This window comes from Garra rufa, chromosome 25 (assembly GCF_049309525.1).
Source record: "Garra rufa chromosome 25, GarRuf1.0, whole genome shotgun sequence".
In the NCBI taxonomy this organism is placed as follows: domain Eukaryota; kingdom Metazoa; phylum Chordata; class Actinopteri; order Cypriniformes; family Cyprinidae; genus Garra; species Garra rufa.
In genome coordinates, this window is record NC_133385.1 from 11,129,105 (window position 1) to 11,153,658 (window position 24,554).

Sequence of the window (24,554 nt, forward strand, 5' to 3'; positions counted from 1 at the left end):
ACAGACAGATAGATGGATGATAGAACGATAGATAGAACAATAGATAGAACGATAGAACGACAGATGGACAATTGCACCAAACTAGAGCCACAGCACAAGATGTCTGCTAGCCCTGAGCCACCGCACAAGATGTCTGCTAGTCCAGAGCCTGTTCACAAGATGGACGCCCTTCTAGAGTCTGTTCGCAAAATGGCTGCCCTTCCAGAGTCTCCGCTGGTTCTGCCCGGCCTTCCAGAGTCTCCGCTGGTCCCGCCCGGCCTTCCAGAGTCTCCGCTGGTCCCGCCCGGCCTTCCAGAGTCTCCGCTGATCCCGCCCGGCCTTCCAGAGTCTCCGCTGGTCCCGCCCGGCCTTCCAGAGTCTCCGCTGGTCCCGCCCGGCCTTCCAGAGTCTCCGCTGGTCCCGCCCGGCCTTCCAGAGTCTCCGCTGGTTCCGCCCGGCCTTCCAGAGTCTCCGCTGATCCCGCCCGGCCTTCCAGAGTCTCCGCTGGTCCCGCCCGGCCTTCCAGAGTCTCCGCTGGTTCCGCCCGGCCTTCCAGAGTCTCCGCTGGTCCCGCCTGGCCTTCCAGAGTCTCCGCTGGTCCCGCCTGGCCTTCCAGAGTCTCCGCTGGTCCCGCCCGGCCTTCCAGAGCCTCCGCTGGTCCCGCCCAGCCTTCCAAAGCCTCCGCTGGTTCCGCCCAGCCTTCCAGAGCCTCCGCTGGTTCCGCCCAGCCTTCCAGAGCCTCCGCTGGTTCAGCCCAGTCTTCCAGAGCCTCCGCTGGTTCCATCCAGTCGTCCTGAGATTCCTGTCTGCCCGGTTCTGGTCACGGAGCCCATGCATACTGTGTGGGTTCCCACCCACCCTCCCTGCTGCTCCAGTCCCACCACCTCTGTCTCCTGACAGTCCCTCTGCTCACCCACATCCCACCTTCGGTGCAGAGGACTTGCCGTGGGACTGCCAGTTTCCATCGATGTCCAGACTGAAGGATCCCTCACCATCACCTCCAGTCTCAGAGTCCTGGACTCCACCTCGGCCCTCTGACCCTGCGGCTCCACCCAGGCTCTGTGCTCCCTTGTCTCCGTTGTCGGCCGTCGGCCCACCAGCTCCTCCGGGCTCCATCATCTCTCCGGCTCCGCCCCGGTCAGTCGTCACCCCACCTTCGCCTCTGGACTCTACTCCTCCGGCTGCGCCACGTCACTCTGTCCTGCCGGCTCTGTGGACCTCCTCCCTCCCGTGGGCACAGCCTCGATCCTCTGTCACTCCGGCTCCACTGCGTACCTCCGGACCTCCATCTCCGCCGGGGTCGCCAGAGCCTTGGGTTCCGCCTTGGCCCTCCGGATCCTCGGTGTCACCTAGGATCGTCGACTCTCCGGTTCTCCCTCGGGCTCCACCGGCTCCACCTCCGTAGGTCGGCCCCATGCAGGAGCCAACCCTTCCTCCGCCATGGCTTCTCCCTCCGTCGGCTCCGCCTCAGTTCATAGTTCCAGTACCCCCACATGGACCTGGCCCTCCATCCCTCCCCCTGTTCCGCCTCCGCTCCACCACCCTCCGGGTTTCATTACGTGGTTAGAGCGTCTGGAAGCCGCTCCTTGGGGAGGGGCTCTGTCACATATTGGTCGTCTTGTCATCATTAACTCTTGCACTACACATCATGGACTTCATTCCCCACAAGCCACTGCACTAATCACTGCATTCACCTGCTCCTTGTTTCTCACTGCACTGATTACCGCTCACAGCTGCACCTCATCACACTGACTGCATTTAAGCTTCTCACACACACAGCCACCTGGCGAAGTCTTATTGTTCCGTATGGTCTTTATTTCCGAGCGTTTCTTCCCGAGTTTGTTTTCCCTGTGTTTTGATTCCAGGACTCCTCCCCGTGTTTGATTCTCGCTGCCAGCCCCGACCTTTCTGCCTGTTTTTTGACGACGATTTCTGCCTGCCCCTTTGTGTTTGTTTATTTGAATAAAATGCTGCAAATGGATCCGCACGTCTCTGACCCTCCATGTGACAACAACATGCAGTTTTTAAATGAAGGATTTTTTTTATGAAGGGAAAAAAATCTTTGGAAGGTGTGTGTCCCATTACATCTGGCGTAAAAGAAACACAGCATTTCAGGAAAAGAACATCATACCAACAGTAAAATATGGTGGTGCTAGTATGATGGTCTGGGGCTGTTTTGCTGCTTCTGGAGCTATAAGACTTGCTGTGATAAATGGAAACATGAATTCTGCTGTCTACCAAAAAATCCTGCAGGACAATGTCCGTCCATCTGTTCGTGACCTCAAGCTGAAGCGAACTTGGGTTCTGCAGCAGGACAATGATCCAAAGATGAGTGGGCCAAAATTCCTGCACAGCGCTGTAAGAGACTCATTGCAAGTTATCGCAAACACTTGATTGCAGTTGTTGCTGCTAAGGGTGGTCCAACCAGTTATTAAGTTTAGGGGGCAAACACTTTTTCACACAGGGCCATTTTGTTTTCCCTTCATAATGAAAAACTTCATTTAAAAACTGCATGTTTTGTTTACTTGTGTTGTCTTTGATTAATAATTAAATTAAAAACATGCAAAAAAAAAAATCAGGAAGGGGGCCAACAATTTTTCACACCAGTGTAGCACCTTGGTACATATGTCCAGGACATTTCCAGATCGTATGCATGCAAGGATGCCTGCAGCTGGGGGTGACATAACCTATTCCAAAATTTTACATGGTTGCACAAGAGGCAGAAAATGTTCCAACACACACAACTTTTTAGTTAAAGAAAAGCAATCTTGGCGACTTTGTCATAAAACCAATTGACTTTAACTGAAATAAAATATTTAACAAAAAGTCTGTTGTTTTAGTAAAAGTAGCATTTCAAATGTTTGTATTTGTCTTAATGTATTTATCTTGATGAAAAATCAAGTCAAAACGAAAAAATTGCTACTAAAAAAATCTAAATATTAATACAACTTTATTAGTGTCTCAATGATACTAAAAATAACCCTCATATTTGATTTAATGTTCCAAATAATTGCATTTATTCACAGATTTTTTAAATTAATTATTGTGTTATTTCTTTTCAAAGGAGCTTTAAATAAAGCAGGTAAATGTAGACAGTTGGCGCTCCCTCCAGGACAGACAGTGAATGACTGACACTATTAGTCCTAAACTAACATTATTAATTAATTCAGTGACCAAAATACTTTGACAACAAGGATTCAATAAACCTTCAATAATAAACCTATATTATCTTCCACAAAGTCTACAATGCTTCAACAACTTCAAAGATTATCCAGTGACACAGCCTTGACTCTGAAGGACAGAAAAATCCAACAGTTTTGGCATGTTTACGACTGTCCGGTGACATTGAGGAATATTTTAAGCAGGCATGTGTGACACATTCTGGCAGCGTCTTCAAAACTCTCTTCTCTGTCATCCAGTTAACCACATATACACACTCTATGTCTCCAGGTCTTTCCTTTACATACTCTTACATCTCAGTTTCTCCAGGCCCCAGACTCTCTGAAAGAGGCCCTCATCATTCACTGCGTTCTGACATTGGCTAGACTCCAGCTAAAAAAAAGAAAGAAAAAGAAACCATAAGTAAACACAGAACCGCAGACGTTTGCTCCAGCCTGGGGCATGAGGTATGAGAGGAGCCCCTTGTGTTGGATCACACCCCTCAGGTGCAAAGCACTCTCCATATTTTGAACCTCTGGGGCCAGAAACATGTCTCGAAATCATTTGCTGAAAAGTTTGTATTTTCATGAAGGGGAATGTTATTTTTGGGGGGTGGACATAAAGGGAAATGTAAAGAGTAAAATAAGGTAGTTGAGAACGCTAAAGACTTTGGTATCAGAAAGCAAAATAAGACAGCAATTTGTAGATTATTAATGGTAAATATTAATGTACTTGTATAATGCATCCAAACAACATATTTTATTTTGTGTTTTAGGAATATAAGTATTCATTTGTACGGAAGCTCATTTCCGCCACTGAATAAAAAATTGAAAAAGGAAAAATTCTGACTTCTTTTCTTGCAATTGCGAGTGTACATCTCACAATTCTGACTATTTTTCCTCAAAATTGTGTGTCAGAAATAAACTTGCAATTCTGAGACACAAACTCACAATTGTGACTTGCAAGTTTCTTACAATTGTGTTATTTAATCAGAATTGTGAGTAATAAACTTGCAATTCTGAGAACAAACAAGTCTTTTTTCTCCTCAAAATTGGACTTTATTTCTCACAATTCTGAGAAAAAAGTCAGAACTGGGAGTTTATATGACGCAATTCTGACTTTATAACTCACAATTGCGAGCTTATATCTCACAATTCTGACTTAATGTCTCAATTCTGGGAAAAAAAGCCAGAATTGCAAGAAAACATTCAGAATATTCTTAGAATTGCGAGAAATAAACTTGGAATTCTGAGAACTTTTCCCCTTAGAATTGGGAGTTTATATCCAACAATTCTGTTATTAAGTCTGAATTGTCAGACAGAAACTTGTAATTCTGAGAACTACAAGTTCTGTTTTTCTCCTCAAAATTGGACTATAACTTGAAATGCGAGTTTGTATCGCACAATTCAAAGGAAAAAATTCAAAATTGCGAGATACAAACTCGCATTAGCAAGAAAAAAAAAGTCAGAATTGGGAGTGTTTATCTTGCAATTGTGACTTCATAACTTGCAATTGTGAGTTTATATCTCATAATTCTGAGAACAAAAAGTCAAACAAACTTGCATTTGCAAGAAAAAGTCAGAATTGGGAGATAAAAACTCAATTCTGGGAAAAAAAGCCAGAATTGCAAGAAAAAATTCTAAATATTCTCAGAATTGCGAGAAATAAAATTGCAATTCTGAGAAATAAACTTATGAGTTTATATCCAACAATTCTGTGTTATTAAGTCCGAATTGTCAGACAGAAATTTGTAATTCTGAGAAAAACAATCTCTTAATCTCCTCAAAATTGGACTATAACTCGAAATGCGAGTTTGTATCGCACAATTCTAAGGAAAAAATTCAGAATTGTGCGATACAAACTTGCATTTGCAAGAAAAAGTCTGAAATGATAGTTTTTACCTTGCAATTCTGACTTTATAACTCACAATTGTGAGTTTATATCTCATAATTTTAAGAAAAAAAGTCAGTATTGCAAGATTTTAGCGGGAAAAAAAAAATCAGAATTGGGAGTGTTTATATTGCAATTCTGACTTTATAACTCGTAATTGTGAGTTTATATCACAATTCTGAGAACAAAAAGTCAAACAAACTTCTTTTTTTTGCAAGAAAAAGTCAGAATTGGGAGATAAAAACTCTCAATTCGGACTTTTTTTCTTGCAAATGCGAGTTTGTATCTCGCAATTCTGAATTGTTCGTTTATTTTCCAGAAATATAAGTTTATTTCTCACAGTTTTGACTTTGTAACTCGCATTTGTGAGTTTGTCATATTTCTGAGAAAATTCAGATTTTTTTCTCACAATTCAGACTTTTTTCTCAGCTTTGCAAGTTATAAAGTCAGAATTGCAAGAAAAAAACTCCCAATTCCGACTTTTCTTTTGCAAATGTGAGTTTGTATCTCGCAATTCTGACTTTTTTATAAACTCACAATTCTGAGAACATATCAGCCTTTTTTTCTTCTCAAAATTGAACTATAACTCACAATTGTGAGTTTATGTCTTACAATTCTAAGGATAAAAGTCAGAATCGTTAGTTTATTTCTCATAAATGCAAGTTTATTTCTTTGACTTTATAACTCGCAATTGCGAGTTTATTTCTCATAATTCTGAGAAAAATGTACTTTTTTTCTCACAATTCAGACTTTTTTCTTAGAATTGTGAGTTATAAAGTCAGATTTACGTGATATAAAGTTGCAACTGCGAGTTATAAAGTCAGAATTGCGAGATAAAAACATGCAATTCGGACTTTTCTCTCGCAATTTGGACTTTTTTCTCAGAATTATGAGATATAAACTCACAATTGCGAGTTATAGTTCAATTTGGAGAAGAAAAATAGACTGATATGTTTTCAGAATTGCGAGTTTATAAAAAAGTCAGAATTGCGAGACACAAACTCGCATTTGCAAAAGAAAAGTCAGAACTGGGAGTTTTTTTTATCTCGCAACTGCAAGTTATAAATTAGTTATAAAGTTAGAATTGTGTGGCATAAAATTGCATTTGCCAGTTATAAAGTAAGACATAAAAAGATAAAAACTCTAATTCGAACATTTTTTCTTGCAAATGCGAGTTTGTATCTTGCAATTCTGAGTTTATAACTCACAATTGTGAGTTTAGATCTCATAATTTTAAGAAAAAAGTCAGAATTGCAAGATATTAGCGGAAAAAAAAGTCAGAATTGGGAGCGTTTATATTGCAATTCTGACTTTATAACTCGTAATTGTGAGTTTATATCACAATTCTGAGAACAAAAAGTCAAACAAACTTCTTTTTTTGCAAGAAAAAGTCAGAATTGGGAGATAAAAACTCTCAATTCGGACTTTTTTTCTTGCAAATGCGAGTTTGTATCTCGCAATTCTGAATTGTTCGTTTATTTCCCAGAAATATAAGTTTATTTCTCACAGTTTTGACTTTGTAACTCGCATTTGTGAGTTTGTCATATTTCTGAGAAAATTCAGATTTTTTTCTCACAATTCAGACTTTTTTCTCAGCTTTGCAAGTTATAAAGTCAGAATTGCAAGAAAAAAACTCCCAATTCCGACTTTTCTTTTGCAAATGTGAGTTTGTATCTCGCAATTCTGACTTTTTTATAAACTCACAATTCTGAGAACATATCAGTCTTTTTTTCTTCTCAAAATTGAACTATAACTCACAATTGTGAGTTTATGTCTTACAATTCTAAGGATAAAAGTCAGAATCGTTAGTTTATTTCTCATAAATGCAAGTTTATTTCTTTAACTTTATAACTCGCAATTGCGATTTTATTTCTCATAATTCTGAGAAAAATTTACTTTTTTTCTCACAATTCAGACTTTTTTCTTAGAATTGTGAGTTATAAAGTCAGATTTACGTGATATAAAGTTGCAACTGCGAGTTATAAAGTCAGAATTGCGAGATAAAAACATGCAATTCGGACTTTTCTCTCGCAATTCGGACTTTATTCTCAGAATTATGAGATATAAACTCACAATTGCGAGTTATAGTTCAATTTGGAGAAGAAAAATAGACTGATATGTTTTCAGAATTGCGAGTTTACAAAAAAGTCAGAATTGCGAGACACAAACTCGCATTTGCAAAAGAAAAGTCAGAACTGGGAGTTTTTTTTTATCTCGCAATTGCAAGTTATAAATTAGTTATAAAGTTAGAATTGTGTGGCATAAAATTGCATTTGCCAGTTATAAAGTAAGACATAAAAAGATAAAAACTCTAATTCGGACGTTTTTTCTTGCAAATGCGAGTTTGTATCGCACAATCCTAAGGAAAAAAAATCAGAATTGCGAGATACAAACTCACATTTGCAAGAAAAAGTCTGAAATGAGAGTTTTTACCTTGCAATTCTGACTTTATAACTCACAATTGTGAGTTTAGATCTCATAATTTTAAGAAAAAATGTCAGTATTGCAAGATTTTAGCGGGGAAAAAAAAAGTCAGAATTGGGAGCGTTTATATTGCAATTCTAACTTTATAACTCGTAATTGTGAGTTTATATCACAATTCTGAGAACAAAAAGTCAAACAAACTTCTTTTTTTGCAAGAAAAAGTCAGAATTGGGAGATAAAAACTCTCAATTCGGACTTTTTTTCTTGCAAATGCGAGTTTGTATCTCGCAATTCTGAATTGTTCGTTTATTTCTCAGAAATATAAGTTTATTTCTCACAGTTTTGACTTTGTAACTCGCATTTGTGAGTTTGTCATATTTCTGAGAAAATTCTGATTTTTTTCTCACAATTCAGACTTTTTTCTCAGCTTTGCAAGTTATAAAGTCAGAATTGCAAGAAAAAAACTCGCAATTCTGACTTTTCTTTTGCAAATGTGAGTTTGTATCTCGCAATTCTGACTTTTTTATAAACTCACAATTCTGAGAACATATCAGCCTTTTTTTCTTTTCAAAATTGAACTATAACTCACAATTGTGAGTTTATGTCTTACAATTCTAAGGATAAAAATCAGAATTGTTAGTTTATTTCTCATAAATGCAAGTTTATTTCTTTAACTTTATAACTCGCAATTGCGATTTTATTTCTCATAATTCTGAGAAAAATGTACTTTTTTTCTCACAATTCAGACTTTTTTCTTAGAATTGTGAGTTATAAAGTCAGATTTACGTGATATAAAGTTGCAACTGCGAGTTATAAAGTCAGAATTGCGAGATAAAAACATGCAATTCGGACTTTTCTCTCGCAATTTGGACTTTTTTCTCAGAATTATGAGATATAAACTCACAATTGCGAGTTATAGTTCAATTTGGAGAAGAAAAATAGACTGATATGTTTTCAGAATTGCGAGTTTATAAAAAAGTCAGAATTGCGAGACACAAACTCGCATTTGCAAAAGAAAAGTCAGAACTGGGAGTTTTTTTTATCTCGCAATTGCAAGTTATAAATTAGTTATAAAGTTAGAATTGTGTGGCATAAAATTGCATTTGCCAGTTATAAAGTAAGACATAAAAAGATAAAAACTCTAATTCGAACATTTTTTCTTGCAAATGCGAGTTTGTATCTTGCAATTCTGAGTTTATAACTCACAATTGTGAGTTTAGATCTCATAATTTTAAGAAAAAAGTCAGAATTGCAAGATATTAGCGGAAAAAAAAGTCAGAATTGGGAGTGTTTATATTGCAATTCTGACTTTATAACTCGTAATTGTGAGTTTATATCACAATTCTGAGAACAAAAAGTCAAACAAACTTCTTTTTTTGCAAGAAAAAGTCAGAATTGGGAGATAAAAACTCTCAATTCGGACTTTTTTTCTTGCAAATGCGAGTTTGTATCTCGCAATTCTGAATTGTTCGTTTATTTCCCAGAAATATACGTTTATTTCTCACAGTTTTGACTTTGAAACTCGCATTTGTGAGTTTGTCATATTTCTGAGAAAATTCAGATTTTTTTCTCACAATTCAGACTTTTTTCTCAGCTTTGCAAGTTATAAAGTCAGAATTGCAAGAAAAAAACTCCCAATTCCGACTTTTCTTTTGCAAATGTGAGTTTGTATCTCGCAATTCTGACTTTTTTATAAACTCACAATTCTGAGAACATATCAGTCTTTTTTTCTTCTCAAAATTGAACTATAACTCACAATTGTGAGTTTATGTCTTACAATTCTAAGGATAAAAGTCAGAATCGTTAGTTTATTTCTCATAAATGCAAGTTTATTTCTTTGACTTTATAACTCGCAATTGCGAGTTTATTTCTCATAATTCTGAGAAAAATGTACTTTTTTTCTCACAATTCAGACTTTTTTCTTAGAATTGTGAGTTATAAAGTCAGATTTACGTGATATAAAGTTGCAACTGCGAGTTATAAAGTCAGAATTGCGAGATAAAAACATGCAATTCGGACTTTTCTCTCGCAATTTGGACTTTTTTCTCAGAATTATGAGATATAAACTCACAATTGCGAGTTATAGTTCAATTTGGAGAAGAAAAATAGACTGATATGTTTTCAGAATTGCGAGTTTATAAAAAAGTCAGAATTGCGAGACACAAACTCGCATTTGCAAAAGAAAAGTCAGAACTGGGAGTTTTTTTTATCTCGCAATTGCAAGTTATAAATTAGTTATAAAGTTAGAATTGTGTGGCATAAAATTGCATTTGCCAGTTATAAAGTAAGACATAAAAAGATAAAAACTCTAATTCGAACATTTTTTCTTGCAAATGCGAGTTTGTATCTTGCAATTCTGAGTTTATAACTCACAATTGTGAGTTTAGATCTCATAATTTTAAGAAAAAAGTCAGAATTGCAAGATATTAGCGGAAAAAAAAGTCAGAATTGGGAGTGTTTATATTGCAATTCTGACTTTATAACTCGTAATTGTGAGTTTATATCACAATTCTGAGAACAAAAAGTCAAACAAACTTCTTTTTTTGCAAGAAAAAGTCAGAATTGGGAGATAAAAACTCTCAATTCGGACTTTTTTTCTTGCAAATGCGAGTTTGTATCTCGCAATTCTGAATTGTTCGTTTATTTCCCAGAAATATACGTTTATTTCTCACAGTTTTGACTTTGAAACTCGCATTTGTGAGTTTGTCATATTTCTGAGAAAATTCAGATTTTTTTCTCACAATTCAGACTTTTTTCTCAGCTTTGCAAGTTATAAAGTCAGAATTGCAAGAAAAAAACTCCCAATTCCGACTTTTCTTTTGCAAATGTGAGTTTGTATCTCGCAATTCTGACTTTTTTATAAACTCACAATTCTGAGAACATATCAGTCTTTTTTTCTTCTCAAAATTGAACTATAACTCACAATTGTGAGTTTATGTCTTACAATTCTAAGGATAAAAGTCAGAATCGTTAGTTTATTTCTCATAAATGCAAGTTTATTTCGTTAACTTTATAACTTGCAATTGCGATTTTATTTCTCATAATTCTGAGAAAAATTTACTTTTTTTCTCACAATTCAGACTTTTCTTAGAATTGTGAGTTATAAAGTCAGATTTGCGTGATATAAAGTTGCAACTGCGAGTTATAAAGTCAGAATTGCGAGATAAAAACATGCAATTCGGACTTTTCTCTCGCAATTCGGACTTTTTTCTCAGAATTATGAGATATAAACTCACAATTGTGAGTTATAGTTCAATTTGGAGAAGAAAAAAAGACTGATATGTTTTCAGAATTGCGAGTTTACAAAAAAGTCAGAATTGCGAGACACAAACTCGCATTTGCAAAAGAAAAGTCAGAACTGGGAGTTTTTTTTAATCTCGCAATTGCAAGTTATAAATTAGTTATAAAGTTAGAATTGTGTGGCATAAAATTGCATTTGCCAGTTATAAAGTAAGAGATAAAAAGATAAAAACTCTAATTCGGACGTTTTTTCTTGCAAATGCGAGTTTGTATCTTGCAATTCTGAGTTTATAACTCACAATTGTGAGTTTAGATCTCATAATTTTAAGAAAAAAGTCAGAATTGCAAGATATTAGCGGAAAAAAAAAATCAGAATTGGGAGCGTTTATATTGCAATTCTGACTTTATAACTCGTAATTGTGAGTTTATATCACAATTCTGAGAACAAAAAGTCAAACAAACTTCTTTTTTTTGCAAGAAAAAGTCAGAATTGGGAGATAAAAACTCTCAATTCGGACTTTTTTTCTTGCAAATGCAGTTTGTATCTCGCAATTCTGAATTGTTTGTTTATTTCCCAGAAATATAAGTTTATTTCTCACAGTTTTGACTTTGTAACTCGCATTTGTGAGTTTGTCATATTTCTGAGAAAATTCAGATTTTTTTCTCACAATTCAGACTTTTTTCTCAGCATAAGTTATAAAGTCAGAATTGCAAGAAAAAAACTCCCAACTCTGACTTTTCTTTTGCAAATGTGAGTTTGTATCTCGCAATTCTCACTTTTTTATAAACTCACAATTCTGAGAACATATCAGTGTTTTTTTCTTCTCAAAATTGAACTATAACTCACAATTGTGAGTTTATGTCTTACAATTGTAAGGATAAAAGTCAGAATCGTTAGTTTATTTCTCATAAATGCAAGTTTATTTCGTTAACTTTATAACTCGCAATTGTGATTTTATTTCTCATAATTCTGAGAAAAATTTACTTTTTTTCTCACAATTCAGACTTTTTTCTTAGAATTGTGAGTTATAAAGTCAGATTTGCGTGATATAAAGTTGCAACTGCGAGTTATAAAGTCAGAATTGCGAGATAAAAACATGCAATTCGGACTTTTCTCTCGCAATTCGGACTTTTTTCTCAGAATTATGAGATATAAACTCACAATTGCGAGTTATAGTTCAATTTGGAGAAGAAAAATAGACTGATATGTTTTCAGAATTGCGAGTTTATAAAAAAGTCAGAATTGCGAGACACAAACTCGCATTTGCAAAAGAAAAGTCAGAACTGGGAGTTTTTTTTTTATCTCGCAATTGCAAGTTATAAATTAGTTATAAAGTTAGAATTGTGTGGCATAAAATTGCATTTGCCAGTTATAAAGTAAGACATAAAAAGATAAAAACTCTAATTCGGACGTTTTTTCTTGCAAATGCGAGTTTGTATCGCACAATCCTAAGGAAAAAATTCAGAATTGCGCGATACAAACTTGCATTTGCAAGAAAAAGTCTGAAATGAGAGTTTTTACCTTGCAATTCTGACTTTATAACTCACAATTGTGAGTTTATATCTCATAATTTTAAGAAAAAATGTCAGTATTGCAAGATTTTAGCGGGAAAAAAAAAAGTCAGAATTGGGAGCGTTTATATTGCAATTCTAACTTTATAACTCGTAATTGTGAGTTTATATCACAATTCTGAGAACAAAAAGTCAAACAAACTTCTTTTTTTGCAAGAAAAAGTCAGAATTGGGAGATAAAAACTCTCAATTCGGACTTTTTTTCTTGCAAATGCGAGTTTGTATCTCGCAATTCTGAATTGTTCGTTTATTTCTCAGAAATATAAGTTTATTTCTCACAGTTTTGACTTTGTAACTCGCATTTGTGAGTTTGTCATATTTCTGAGAAAATTCTGATTTTTTTCTCACAATTCAGACTTTTTTCTCAGCATTGCAAGTTATAAAGTCAGAATTGCAAGAAAAAAACTCCCAATTCCGACTAATTGCAACTGCAGAAAAAAGTCAGAACTGGGAGTTTTTTTTATCTCGCAATTGCAAGTTATAAATTAGCTATAAAGTTAGAATTGTGTGGCATAAAATTGCATTTGCCAGTTATAAAGTAAGAGATAAAAAGATAAAAACTCTAATTCGGACGTTTTTTCTTGCAAATGCGAGTTTGTATTTTGCAATTCTGAGTTTATATCTCACAATTCTGAGAAAAAAAGTCAGAATTGGAAGTTTTTATCTTTATCTTATTTACTTTATAACTCAAAAAGTCAATAACATTTGTTTATTTTTTATACATAATACATAATGTTAAGTTATATCCAATTTTACAACTTGCCATGAGAAGGTAATGATAAAAAATAAATAAATAAAACAACCCTAGAACACCTTTGAAATAAATGTTTTATACATAAAACTAATTAAGAATATTTGTGTGTGTGTGTGCTAATCAGCCAACATAATCATTAGTTAACATTTAAATATTTAATGTTTTTGTGAAAAGTTACTCATAACCTTTTCTAGAAAAAAAACTATTTTACAATTATCGTTCCACATAATGCCTAAATCCATAAGCCGACTGTAAAAATGACAACTTTGTAGCTTGAATAATACATGTTTTAACAGAATAATTAATAAGGTAATAACTGCACCGTTCCAATGTCATATGATCATTTCAACCGAGATCCCGCAGAGCTCAATCCCTGCCACCTTTCCTTTCCGGTGCCACCCCTCACCCCAAAAGCAACACATTCCCAAGACTCCACCCCTCCTTCACCCTCCTGGTCAAATTCCATTCACTGCTCTCACGACCACAAGCCCAATCTCAGGCAGGACGTCCCTGAGAACATCAGCAGCTTTTCTTTGCTCTTGCTCAGCTAAATCTAAAAATGTCCTGGACGCGACCTCTCCTTCTCACCTGTCTTGTTGTTTTGTCCGCCATCACCTGTGAGTAACCGGACCGTGGTTTACTGTACTGACCAGGGGAAGTGTTGATTTACCAATGTGGGGAACCACAGGTCTAACAGTCCCTAGAAAGGGTGGCAAATCTTTTGGACATACCTCAACCGTGTTTCCTCTGTTACAGTGTTTCATGGAGCCGACAGCGCCGTTGTGTCAGATAAGAAGGCAGCCGATCCTCAAGGTGACCAAAAAAGCTTTACAATGCTGCTGTAGATCTTTCTCAAGAGTTCTTTCTCCTCATCAATGTTCTTCTTCACTGAAGGTGCACTAAGGAAGATCTTCATGCCAGAGGCAGATGCCTCCAGCTTCTTCAAACGGCGAGGCAGGAGGGCTGTGAAAACTCAAGATGAGATAAACGGTGAGGCTATTTGTGCTTGCGTGAAAACTCTTTCAAAGACTTGAATTCAAGTGCAACCCTTTGAGCAATTGTCAATTTCAATGGACAACCCAGAACATTTGATTTAGACAGAATAACTAAGTATAACTATATCACAGTTTCCACAAAAACGGATAATAATACACTGAAGACTGGAGTAATGGCTGCTGAAAATTCAGCTTTGCATCACAGAAATAAATTAGATTTTAAAATATCTGCAACTAAAAAAATAGTTTTTTTAATATATAATATTTCAGATTTAAAATTTTTTTTTTTTTTTACTGTATTTTATCAAATAAATGCAGCCTTAGTGAGCAAAAGAGGTTTCTTTAAACTTTAAAACAATTAAAATTCAGAATTTGAAGTGAAGTGTCATCAATCACGTCACTTTTGTAGCTTCTTTTGGTCAGACGTGCTAGTGTAAAACTCTAATAAAGAGCCCTTTTAGTCATGGCTAGCATTGGCCACACAGGTGCTGAGTTTTGAGCCAGCTGAGGAATGTAAAGACGGTGAACCGCAAGCACATAGCAGGAACCACAGGGCAGGCTGGAGAAACCAGCCTTTAGCTCCTGCCAGTGATGGAGGAGGAGCTCTGTTGTTTTTTCAAAGGCTTTCAGTTGGCTTTGACCTTGTTTGAGTATGTTAGTTTTAGGTTAAATTATGTTTGACTCACCTGTGGGATTTACGACTTTGTATTCAAATGGTGAGGTGAGGATGAGGACAAGAGGATTCTCTTCTATTTGGAACATCCCAAGTGAAATCAAAAATAGCTGTTTTGGACTTCCAATAAAAGAAAATGAATTAGTATGCAGCTTTGGTGTGTTTATAATTTGCTGCTGCTGTCACACCAAATCAGGTGATCCTATTATGTAATATAAACAGTGATGTAATCCTTTATTATTTACCACAGTGAAACTAAAATATCATCAAATTTCATATCATGAAGTGAGGATAAACTGCTTTTAGTATGGTATCGGTATGGTATACAAAAAATACGAAACTGGTCTGTTTACTATGCTACACGTTCTCATACCACACTGTTGTCATACCTTGTTTCTGTTTTTATTTCTTTCTCTGCTTCTTCTTCTCACATTTTGTCGTCTTATTAGCTGAACAGAGACAGAGGCTGGCCGCAGATGAGAGAAGGAGGGAGTATCATGAGGAACAGAGAAATGCGTTTGAGAGTTACGCCGAAGAGGAGCATGATGGTGAGTTGACAGCCAGCGAACTCAAACACCGTTCACCTGGCCGCCATTTTGGATCAAGCCGCATTAGTAGCGATCTGAGACCATTTAAAACAAAGTCACTCAAGCAAACAGGATTAAGCATGAACCTAGCTGCACCTTGTAGGGTTTTGCGAAATAGTGTTACCAAATCTAATTAAGCACATCTTGGAGGAGAAAAAAAATGTTTAATATTGTTTAAATATCTTGCATATACTTTCCAATATACTAAGAGAAAAAACTGTGGAAGAAATTACGGAAGCCCGTTTCCGCCACTGAAAAAAAAAGTTATTGCGTCTTATGGTCTTATCTCAGAATTCAGCTTTTTTTTCCTCAGAAGTGCGTGATACAAACTTGCATTTCTGACTTTTTTTCTCAGAATTGTGAGATATAAATGCACAATTGCGATAAAGTCAAAACTGCAAAATAAACTCCAAGTTGCCAGTTATAAAGTCAGAATTGCATGGTATAAACTCAAACGCAATTCTGAGAAATTAAGTCAGAATTGTGATACATAAACTTGCAATTCTGTGAACATATCAAATCTTTTTTTTTCTACTCAGAACTTAACTCGCAATTGAGAGTTTATATCTCTGAGGGAAAAAGTCCGAACTGCAAGATACAAAAAAAAAAAAAAAAAAAAAAAAGTCAAATATCTCGCAATTCTGACTTTATTTCTCCCAATTGTGAGTTTATATTCCGCAATTCTGACTTTATCCCTGGTGAAAAAAACAGCTAAAACCAGCCTAGGCTGGTTGGCTGGTTTTAGCTGGTCATAGCTGATCAGCAGGCTGGTTTTAGAGGGGTTTTGGCCACTTTTCCAGCCTGGCCAGGCTGTTCTTAGCTAGTCAGGCTGGGTAACCACCAGCTAAAACCAGCCTGACCAGGCTGGGAGACCAGCTACTTCCAGCTTAAACCAGCCTAGGCTGGTATTAGCCGTTTTTTTCAGCAGGGTTCTAACTCGCAATTGTGCATCTATATCTCACCATTCTGAGAAAAGCCCAGAATTGCGAGAAAAAAGGTTAAAATTGTGAGATAAGAAGTCGAAATTACCTTTTTTATTTTTATTCAGTAAATAAGACATAGACCAAAAAGGATGATCTATAAATAGTTTATATAGGATATTTTTTATTCAGTTAGCATTTGTGATATATGATACAACACTATGTAAATATGTCTGCCATTTTTAATGACTGTACAGTATTTGCCAATCAAATATCCATTCAAATATTTACAGTGTTACTCAAATATTATATCTGGCTTATGTAATAATCTGAATATACAGTTAAATCTAAAAATCCTGCATTTTACTCTCCTCCAGAGCAAGATGAGCGCACCAGAGAGAAGACAGAGCAGTGGAGAGAGTTTCACTACGACGGTCTCGACCCATCTTATGAATACAACCGACACACGGTGTAAAACAGCGGATAACTACAAGAAAACGGGTAGAGAGCTTTACAGTACTTTACAGTATATTTCTGAAGGCTTTTTGGCACAATGTCTGTAGTAAACATGCACACAATCACGAAAAGAACGTAGCCTTATACCCTATGTGTATTAATGCATGCAGAACGTATGTAATCCATGTATCATAGTTCTTTAAAAAAAGATGTACATTTATTCATATCATATGTAGGCTTTTATAACCCTTACTGTACGATTAATAACTCAACAGTTGTTATTTTATGGCTAGTTTAAAGTGTACTGTACATTTCCTCACACTTTAATGACAGAAGTCATTGCAGAAGTTAGAAAATCTGTAGGTAATTCTAACTTTATTTCAAAGCAACACGATTTTTCTTTTGAGTGTTTAGTACAAACAATATTGCAGTTTAAGCAAACATTTCATGTTGTAAATCTTTTGTAAGTCTGAATCGCAATAAGTCAACAATAAACAGGTGTTATCTTTGTCTTTAATGAAAATTTGAAACCATACACTCACCAAAAACACTCAGCACAGAACAAATCTACTAAAGGGAAAACACTGCTTACATCATTTCTGCGACCTGAATGAAAGAACCAGCACTCAGCTGCTAAATTCAGAGGGCCGGTATGAAGACCAGGATGACATGCAAGATTTACTGTTCCGAAACTGTTTGAATCTCTCACGGTCGTATATCAGTCATATCAAAACAGCTTCGGTTAAACTGGAAAACTGCGATGTTTGCATCCGTACACTGGACGATGTGTGAAATCGTAGTCGTTTTCGCTTCACCGAAACACAAGATCAGCAAATACAAATGTCTGTCACTGAAGCTGGTACTTTTCACATAGATCTGTGATAAAACATACACGTTATTGGTCAAGCGTTCTTCGAGCTCCTCCTTAGCCACAATATAAGAACTAAATCGTGATTTAGTTTACATTACAGTGTCTATATTACATATAATGTACAATTAATAGTCATTTAAGTGGTAACAGCAATACCTGAATTTACACAATGCAACATAACCACTGCAATGTAAAGTCATTTTTAAAAAGCAAAGCTTACAAAATAAATCCAAAACACACAAACCACTTCAAAAGTGCTTTTCACCACCATTTTGTACTTTCAGAAACATTTGACACACAAATCACTTCAGATTCTTTCACTGATATTAACAAATCGCTGATAAAAACATTAATCTGCACATTTCCGTTGGTTTATACAATAGTTACATCTTTCATTCTCTCATTAATAAATGCCAGACGCATCCAGGACCGAATTTTAAGTTTATACGTATTGGCTACTAGCTTAAAGCCTGTTTTTTACTACATCAACTTAAATCTCACATCCTTCAAAACAGCAGCAGGTTGAAATAAAGCAGCAAAAAAGTTACTTTTTAATGAATGAACCTGTTTTATCTACACCTTTTTAACTTCTAATATTACTCCCATATCAGGGTTCAGAATCTCCATTCAAACGTCCGAATCATGAGCTTTACTTAGTAAAACAGTCCCTGAAATTCACACAGGCCGCTTTTTTAAAATCAGCCTCGTTTCTTAGCACGCCATTGGCTTTCCAGAAAGGAAAACTGGTTTGAACGGGCAACTGTGGACAATGGAAGTTACCGTTAAACAGAAGAAAACACATCTTTCCACAAAGTGCAACAGTCGAGTGTGCAAACTGACAGGAAGTGATGTCATTTGGAGCCAGTGATGATGGTAGTGACAGTGGATGCCCGTGTCCTCGAGGAAGAGTTTGTCGCTTGCGTGGATGAACCTAGACAAAGATAACACCCTCTTCAAGGGCTGCTTGACAATACGACATAATACGACACACAGCACATCAATGGTGATGAGTAAATCAAGTCTTGGGAGTCTTAGCTCATGAAATGTAAAGTATCAAGACATGAACTTACAGTCGTTGCGGTGGACTGAGGAAACATCGACCGACTGACTCTTTCCCGGCATGGATGTTGGATTCTGCTTTCTGTGTTGAGAGGAATCCATACTGCTGCCGAGCTGAAGACGCCTCATGTGTCTGATCACTGCGGTAGCGTTAAACGCTTGCTGCGTAGAGAATATAGACCGATTCAGAAATCTTGTGCTTCAGTGTTAAATTTCTCTGAAGGAGGAAAGGAAGTGGTCACTTACTCTCCATTTCGCTTTGGCAAAGTTTTTCTTCATCTGTCGGCTGACTGATTCGTGGATGTTCTTACAGAGCGCAGTATCACCAGCTATCCTGCAATCAGAGTAGTGTCAACGGTTAGACTTCCTGTAGTACCATCTGACATCCATAAGGAGGCAGAGTCTACGATATGTGACAATGTATGAGTATAAATATCACTATATAATATAAAAACATGAAGCTTTGTGCTCCAGAGTTATTTTAGTATAATTGAAATATTATTATAGTTTACGTAAATATTTTAGTTTAATTTTTACCTTTTCCATTTTGTTGTTTAATTAATTTTTTATTATTGAGGAATGTTTTTATTAGAAATGTTGGCTACTGGCTAAAATAAGTTTCACTGAAAAAAAAAAACATGCAACAAATGATTGTTTTGATAATCGATTAATCTAACGATTATTAGAATGACTAATCAACTAATAATCGGTTATTTCGGTGATTAATCGGTAGACTTTGATTATTCAGCTTAGTTAGTTAAATATTCAGTTATACATATTCTAACGAATAAAGAAAGGTCACTTCAGCTTTTGAAAATCATATTATGTAATTACAATTATTAAACTAATAAATTTTACAAATGGATACACTACTAGTAAAATGTTTTATTAAAGAAGTCTCTTCTGCTCACCAAGCCTGCATTAATTTGATCAAAAGACCAGCAAAAATAGCAAAATTTTGAAATATTTTTTACTATTTAAAATAAATGTTTTCTATTTGAATATATTTTAAAATGCAATTAATTTCAGTGATTTCCAAACTGAATTTTTAGCATCGTTACTCCAGTCACATGATCCTTCAGAAATCATTCTAATATTCTAATTCGCTGCTGAAAATAGATTTATTTTTATTATTATTATGTTGAAAACAGCTGAGTAGAATTTTTTCAGGTTTCTTTGATGATGGAAAGTTCTAAAAAGCAGCATTGATCTAAAATAGAAATCTTTTGTAAAATTATACATTTCTTTATCATCACTTTTGATCAATTTATAGAATCCTTGCTAAATAAAAGTATTAAACTATTTTAATTTATTTTCCTAAAAAAAATATATATATTTTAATCAATTTGAATGGTATAGTATATGATAATACAAAAGCTTTTTATTTCAAAGAATCCTGAAAAAAAGTACTTAACTTTTTAAAATACTAATAATAATAGTGATAATCAGTGTTGGGGAAAGTTACTTTTTAAAGTAATGCATTACAATATTGCGTTACTCCCTAAAAAAGTAACTAATTACATTACATGCGTTACATTACTTTTACATGACTTTTGCATTACTTTTTATATCTGGGCAGGGCTTGCTTGATTGTTCTTATTATAAAAATTAGAGTTTTAGCAAATGTAAAAGCCCTTTCACACCAAAAAGTGAAATAAATAAGCCTAAGGCTAAAGGAAAAGTAAATTCACGTCTGTACAGTAAAACTGTAGGAAAAGGAAGTTCACCACTTTTCAGTAATGAGAAAAATGAAGCACAAATGTTAATCGAAAGTAAGTTTTGCTTATTAGTATGGTTGAATTGGATTAACAAAGGCCAGCAGCAAAGACATTGGTTAATAAAATGGGATTAAATACATAAAGTAAATAAGAATAATTGGCGTTACTTTTTTGAAAAAGTATCGTAGATATTTTCTTGTAAATGTAAAAAAGTAATGCGTTACTTTACTAGTTACTTGAAAAAGTAATCTAATTACGTTACTTGCAGTACTTGTAATGCGTTACCCCAACACTGATAATAATAACAAAAATATTATTGAAAATTCAGCTTTAACCACAGGACTAAATTACTTTAAAAAAAAAATATTCAAATAGAAAACAGTTATTTGAAATAGTAAGAATATTTTAAAAATTGTACTGTTTTCGCTGTACTTTGGATCAAATAAATGCAGGCTTTGAACGTAGTAATGAATGTTTCAGAAGAAGGAAAATATGGTTAATGTTATTGACAGTAATTATTATAAATCCTGGGGTTTTTCATCAAAAACGCTGTAAACACAATGTGTCTATATTCCTGGTCGCTCACCACGGATGCCGAAGAGCCTCTTCACAAGTAAACCTCTTTTCTGGATCTTTCTGCATCAGGTTATTAATGAAGTCTTTAGCTGTGAAACAAGACAAATGTGAAAATAAAGAAACCTGAATCAGTTCCACAAGGGCGCAGTTCTAATTGTGAATAAATGACACCCTCCTACACTTCCCCAGACACCAGGGAACAGCTTGTGGTGTGGGTGTCGAGTTGTTATTTTCAAACGATGCCGAATCGCCTAGCGCCAGATAATGCTTTTCAAATGCCAATTTATATCTGGCTGCAATACCTCAGTGTTACTTTCGAAAAACCCTTATTAAAGTGTTGCTCATGGGAAAAAAAAAAAGTCGTGACTGTCAGTGACAGTAAACACAAGTAACCCAAGTCATACTTAATGATGGTATTTCAGTGGGTAGAAGAGACGAAAGAAGGCGAAGAAGGGTGTCATTTTCTCCAAGCTTGAATCTGATACATGTCATTAAAGGGATAAATCAGCCAAAAATGAAAATTCTGTCAGCATTTACTCAACCTCATGTCATTCCAAACCCCTAAAGATTATTTTTTTTTGAAGAATATTGGAAGCCAAACAAAAAGATACTATGAAAGTCAATGGGACCCAATGGGTCACCAGCATTCTTCAAAATCCCTTCTTTTGTAGTCTGAAATAACATGAGGGTAAGTAAATGATGACAGAATTTTCTTTTTCGGGTGGACTATTCTTTCAGAACAATGTACTCACCTCCTTGTCATCCAAGATGTTCATGGCTTTCTTTCTTCAGTCGTAAGGAAATTATGTTTTTTGAGGAAAACATTTCAGGATTTTTTTTCCATATAATGGACTTCTATGGTGCCCCCGAGTTTGAACTTCCAAAATGCAGCTTCAAAGGGCTCTAAATGATCACAGACGAGGAAAGAAGTGTCTTATCTAGCAAAACGATTGGTTATTTAAATTTTTTTTTTACAATTTATATACTTTTTAACCTCAAATGCTCATCTTGTCTAGCTCTGTGTGTACACTGTGTAGAGATTAAAAAGTATATAAATTGTAAATGTTTTTAGAAAATAACTGATCGCTTCGCTAGATAACCTTCTTCCTCGGCTGGGATCATTTAGAGCCCTTTGAAGCTGCATTTAAACTGCATTTTGGAAGTTCAAACTCGGGGCACCATAGAAATCCATTATATGGAGAGAAATCCTGAAATGTCCCTTAAAAAACAATTTCTTTATGACTGAAGAAACAAAGACATGAACATCTTGGATGACAAGGGGGTGAGTACATTATCTGTATAGTATATGATTCAATTTACAGTGATTTCAAACACCATACACACCTGAATCAGAAATATCGTCCCAATACGGAGAATCAAACTCATATTCTGCCTTCAGTATTTGCTCGAACAGTTTGGAGTCATTCTCATCATAAAAGGGAGGGTATCCACACAGCCTGAGGAGGTCAAGGATTCAACAGTGGTCAGTATTTTAAGCTAAAGACTGACTGGAAAGCAGCCAAATGTCTTATATAAGGGGGAAAAAAACTACTCACAAGATGTAAGCAATCACTCCGATTGACCAGCAGTCCACAGCTTTGCTGTAAGGCTTCTGCGCTAATACTTCTGGAGCTGAAGTAATAAAAGAGAGAGGAAATGAATTAAATATGACACAATTGTGACCCTGGACCACAAAACCAGTCTTAAGTAGCACGGGTATATTTGTAGCAATAGCCAACAATACATTACATTGTATGGGTGAAAATTACCGATTTTTCTTTTATGCCAAAAATCATTGAGATGTTAAGTAAAGATTGTGTTCTATGAAGATATTTTGTAAATTTCCTACCGCAAATATATTAAAACTTAATTTTTGATTAGTAATATGCCCTGCTACGAACTTCATTTGAACAACTTCAAAGGCGATTTTCTCAATATTTCATTTTTTTTGCCCCCTCAGATTTTCATATAGTTGTATCTCAGCCAAATATTGTCCTATCCTAACCATACATCAATAGAAAGCTTATTTATTCAGCTTTTTTAGATGATGTATAATCTCAATTCCAAAAAATGTACCCTTATGATTTATGGTTTTGTGGTGCAAGGTCACATTTATTAAACTGTACAAGGTAATTAAAGGACAATTGACCGCAAAAGAAATGTGATCATTATTTTGATCATCCAATGCCTATAGAAGCTTGTTTCCATCACAGAATAAAACATTTAAAAAGGAGATTGCAGCTTTTTAAATCGAACAATTTAGACTATTTCTCACAATTTTCAGAAAATACATTTCAGAATTGCAAGATATAAAACTTACAATTCGGAGGAAAAAAGTAAAGAATTGCAAGATGAACTCACAATTGTGAGAAAAAAATTCACGATTTCCTGTTTAATTTAATTTTATGTTTGCTTTTTTCTAACCACTTTTATTGTGCCTTTTTGGACTTGACAAACATGGTCACTTCATAGCCTACAATTTGCATAGAAATTGTTTTATTTGTTTCACCAGAGTAAATGGATCTGGAAAATATGAATATAGTAATAAAGCATATGGATTTAAAACACATGAAGGTAAGGAAATAATGAGCAAACTTTGTTTTATTTTTTTAGTACACTGAAAAAAAATATATTAATAAATAAATCAGTGAAAGTTACAGTAAAAAAATAGCAGCTATGGTTGCCAGAACTATACCTTAAAAATATGGTAGCAATATTTTAATATTGCATATATAAAGCATATATGTGATCCTGGACCACAAAACCAGTCATAAGTAGCAATGGGAATATTTGTAGCAAAATCAAAAATAGTCAAAAATACATTGTATTGGTCAAAATTATCATGTTCCATGAAGATATTTTGTAAATTTCCTACTATAATTATAAAAACTTAATTTTTGATTAGTAATATGCATTGCTAAAAACTTTTTCTCAATATTTGGATTTTTTTGCACCCTCAGATTCCAGATTTTCATATAGTTGTATCTTGGCCAAATATTGTCCTATCCTATGAATCAGTAGAAAGATTATTTATTTATCTTTCAATGATATATAAATCTCAATATTTCATTAAGTTAAATATTGTTACTATACCAAGGAATATTTTTTTACCATTATAATACACTTACAACTCAATAAAAACACAAGTGGTAAAGAGAAATGGCACTAAATTGATGCAACAAATATTACTTTAACAAAATAATATGTAGCATAAAAACCTAATGTACATAATTACTAATAAAAAACCTTTAAGAAAAAAATCTCATTTCAATGAAAAAACATCAAATGTGAGCTTTTTTGCAAAGAGAATTCTGGAAATGTGAATTCAAGTTTTTTCTGTGTAAAGTATAAGATGACTTGTTCTTTTCCATTTTAGAAAAACTGTACATTTAACAGTATTGTACTGTAGCATTATATGTAAGACGATGTAAATTATGATTGCTGTAATAGCCAAAAAAAAGGCTTTTCTATTGATTATTGAGAAGGGTATGAATAATTTTGGACATGCCACTTTTTGTTCAAATGTAAATAAAAGCTGAGAAATATTTTTTTTCCACAATGATGCCTCTTGTACATCGTCTTATTATCTTTTGGGAGAAGCCTGTGTCATTTCCAGTCAAAAAAAAAAAGAACTTGATTGGTTGAATAAAAGTTACTAAGTCAGAATTTGCCAGGGGTATG

General features: G+C 35.1%; 2 protein-coding genes across 2 annotated transcripts in view; one reads left to right on the forward strand and one right to left on the reverse strand.

The window, feature by feature from the left end:
• The first annotated feature begins 13,504 nt into the window (after positions 1-13,504).
• Positions 13,505-17,016, forward strand: ucmab (upper zone of growth plate and cartilage matrix associated b). Its single transcript, XM_073831830.1, has 5 exons — positions 13,505-13,635; positions 13,775-13,831; positions 13,913-14,008; positions 15,136-15,234; positions 16,571-17,016. The coding sequence occupies exons 1-5, from the start codon at positions 13,578-13,580 to the stop codon at positions 16,666-16,668; spliced, it is 408 nt and encodes a 135-aa protein (XP_073687931.1). The 5' UTR covers positions 13,505-13,577; the 3' UTR covers positions 16,669-17,016.
• A 129-nt stretch (positions 17,017-17,145) lies between these two features.
• Positions 17,146-24,554, reverse strand: part of camk1db (calcium/calmodulin-dependent protein kinase 1Db) — a 17,687-nt gene continuing 10,278 nt past the window's right edge. Inside the window, exons 3-8 of the mRNA XM_073831568.1 lie at positions 22,430-22,611; positions 22,218-22,330; positions 20,884-20,962; positions 18,826-18,913; positions 18,591-18,741; positions 17,146-18,451 (exon numbers count right to left, since the gene is read on the reverse strand). Of these exons, the coding sequence (XP_073687669.1) occupies positions 18,372-18,451; positions 18,591-18,741; positions 18,826-18,913; positions 20,884-20,962; positions 22,218-22,330; positions 22,430-22,611 (693 nt within the window). The 3' untranslated portion in view covers positions 17,146-18,371. The remainder of the gene's footprint in view (positions 18,452-18,590; positions 18,742-18,825; positions 18,914-20,883; positions 20,963-22,217; positions 22,331-22,429; positions 22,612-24,554) is intronic.

Bases quoted from the DNA above. Each gene is read 5' to 3' on its own strand.
- ucmab (XM_073831830.1), top strand. From the start codon at position 13,578: ATGTCCTGGACGCGACCTCTCCTTCTCACCTGTCTTGTTGTTTTGTCC. The intron at 13,636-13,774 runs GTGAGTAACCGG...CCTCTGTTACAG, and splicing joins TGTTTTGTCCGCCATCACCT to TGTTTCATGGAGCCGACAGC. The intron at 15,235-16,570 runs GTGAGTTGACAG...ACTCTCCTCCAG, and splicing joins CGCCGAAGAGGAGCATGATG to AGCAAGATGAGCGCACCAGA.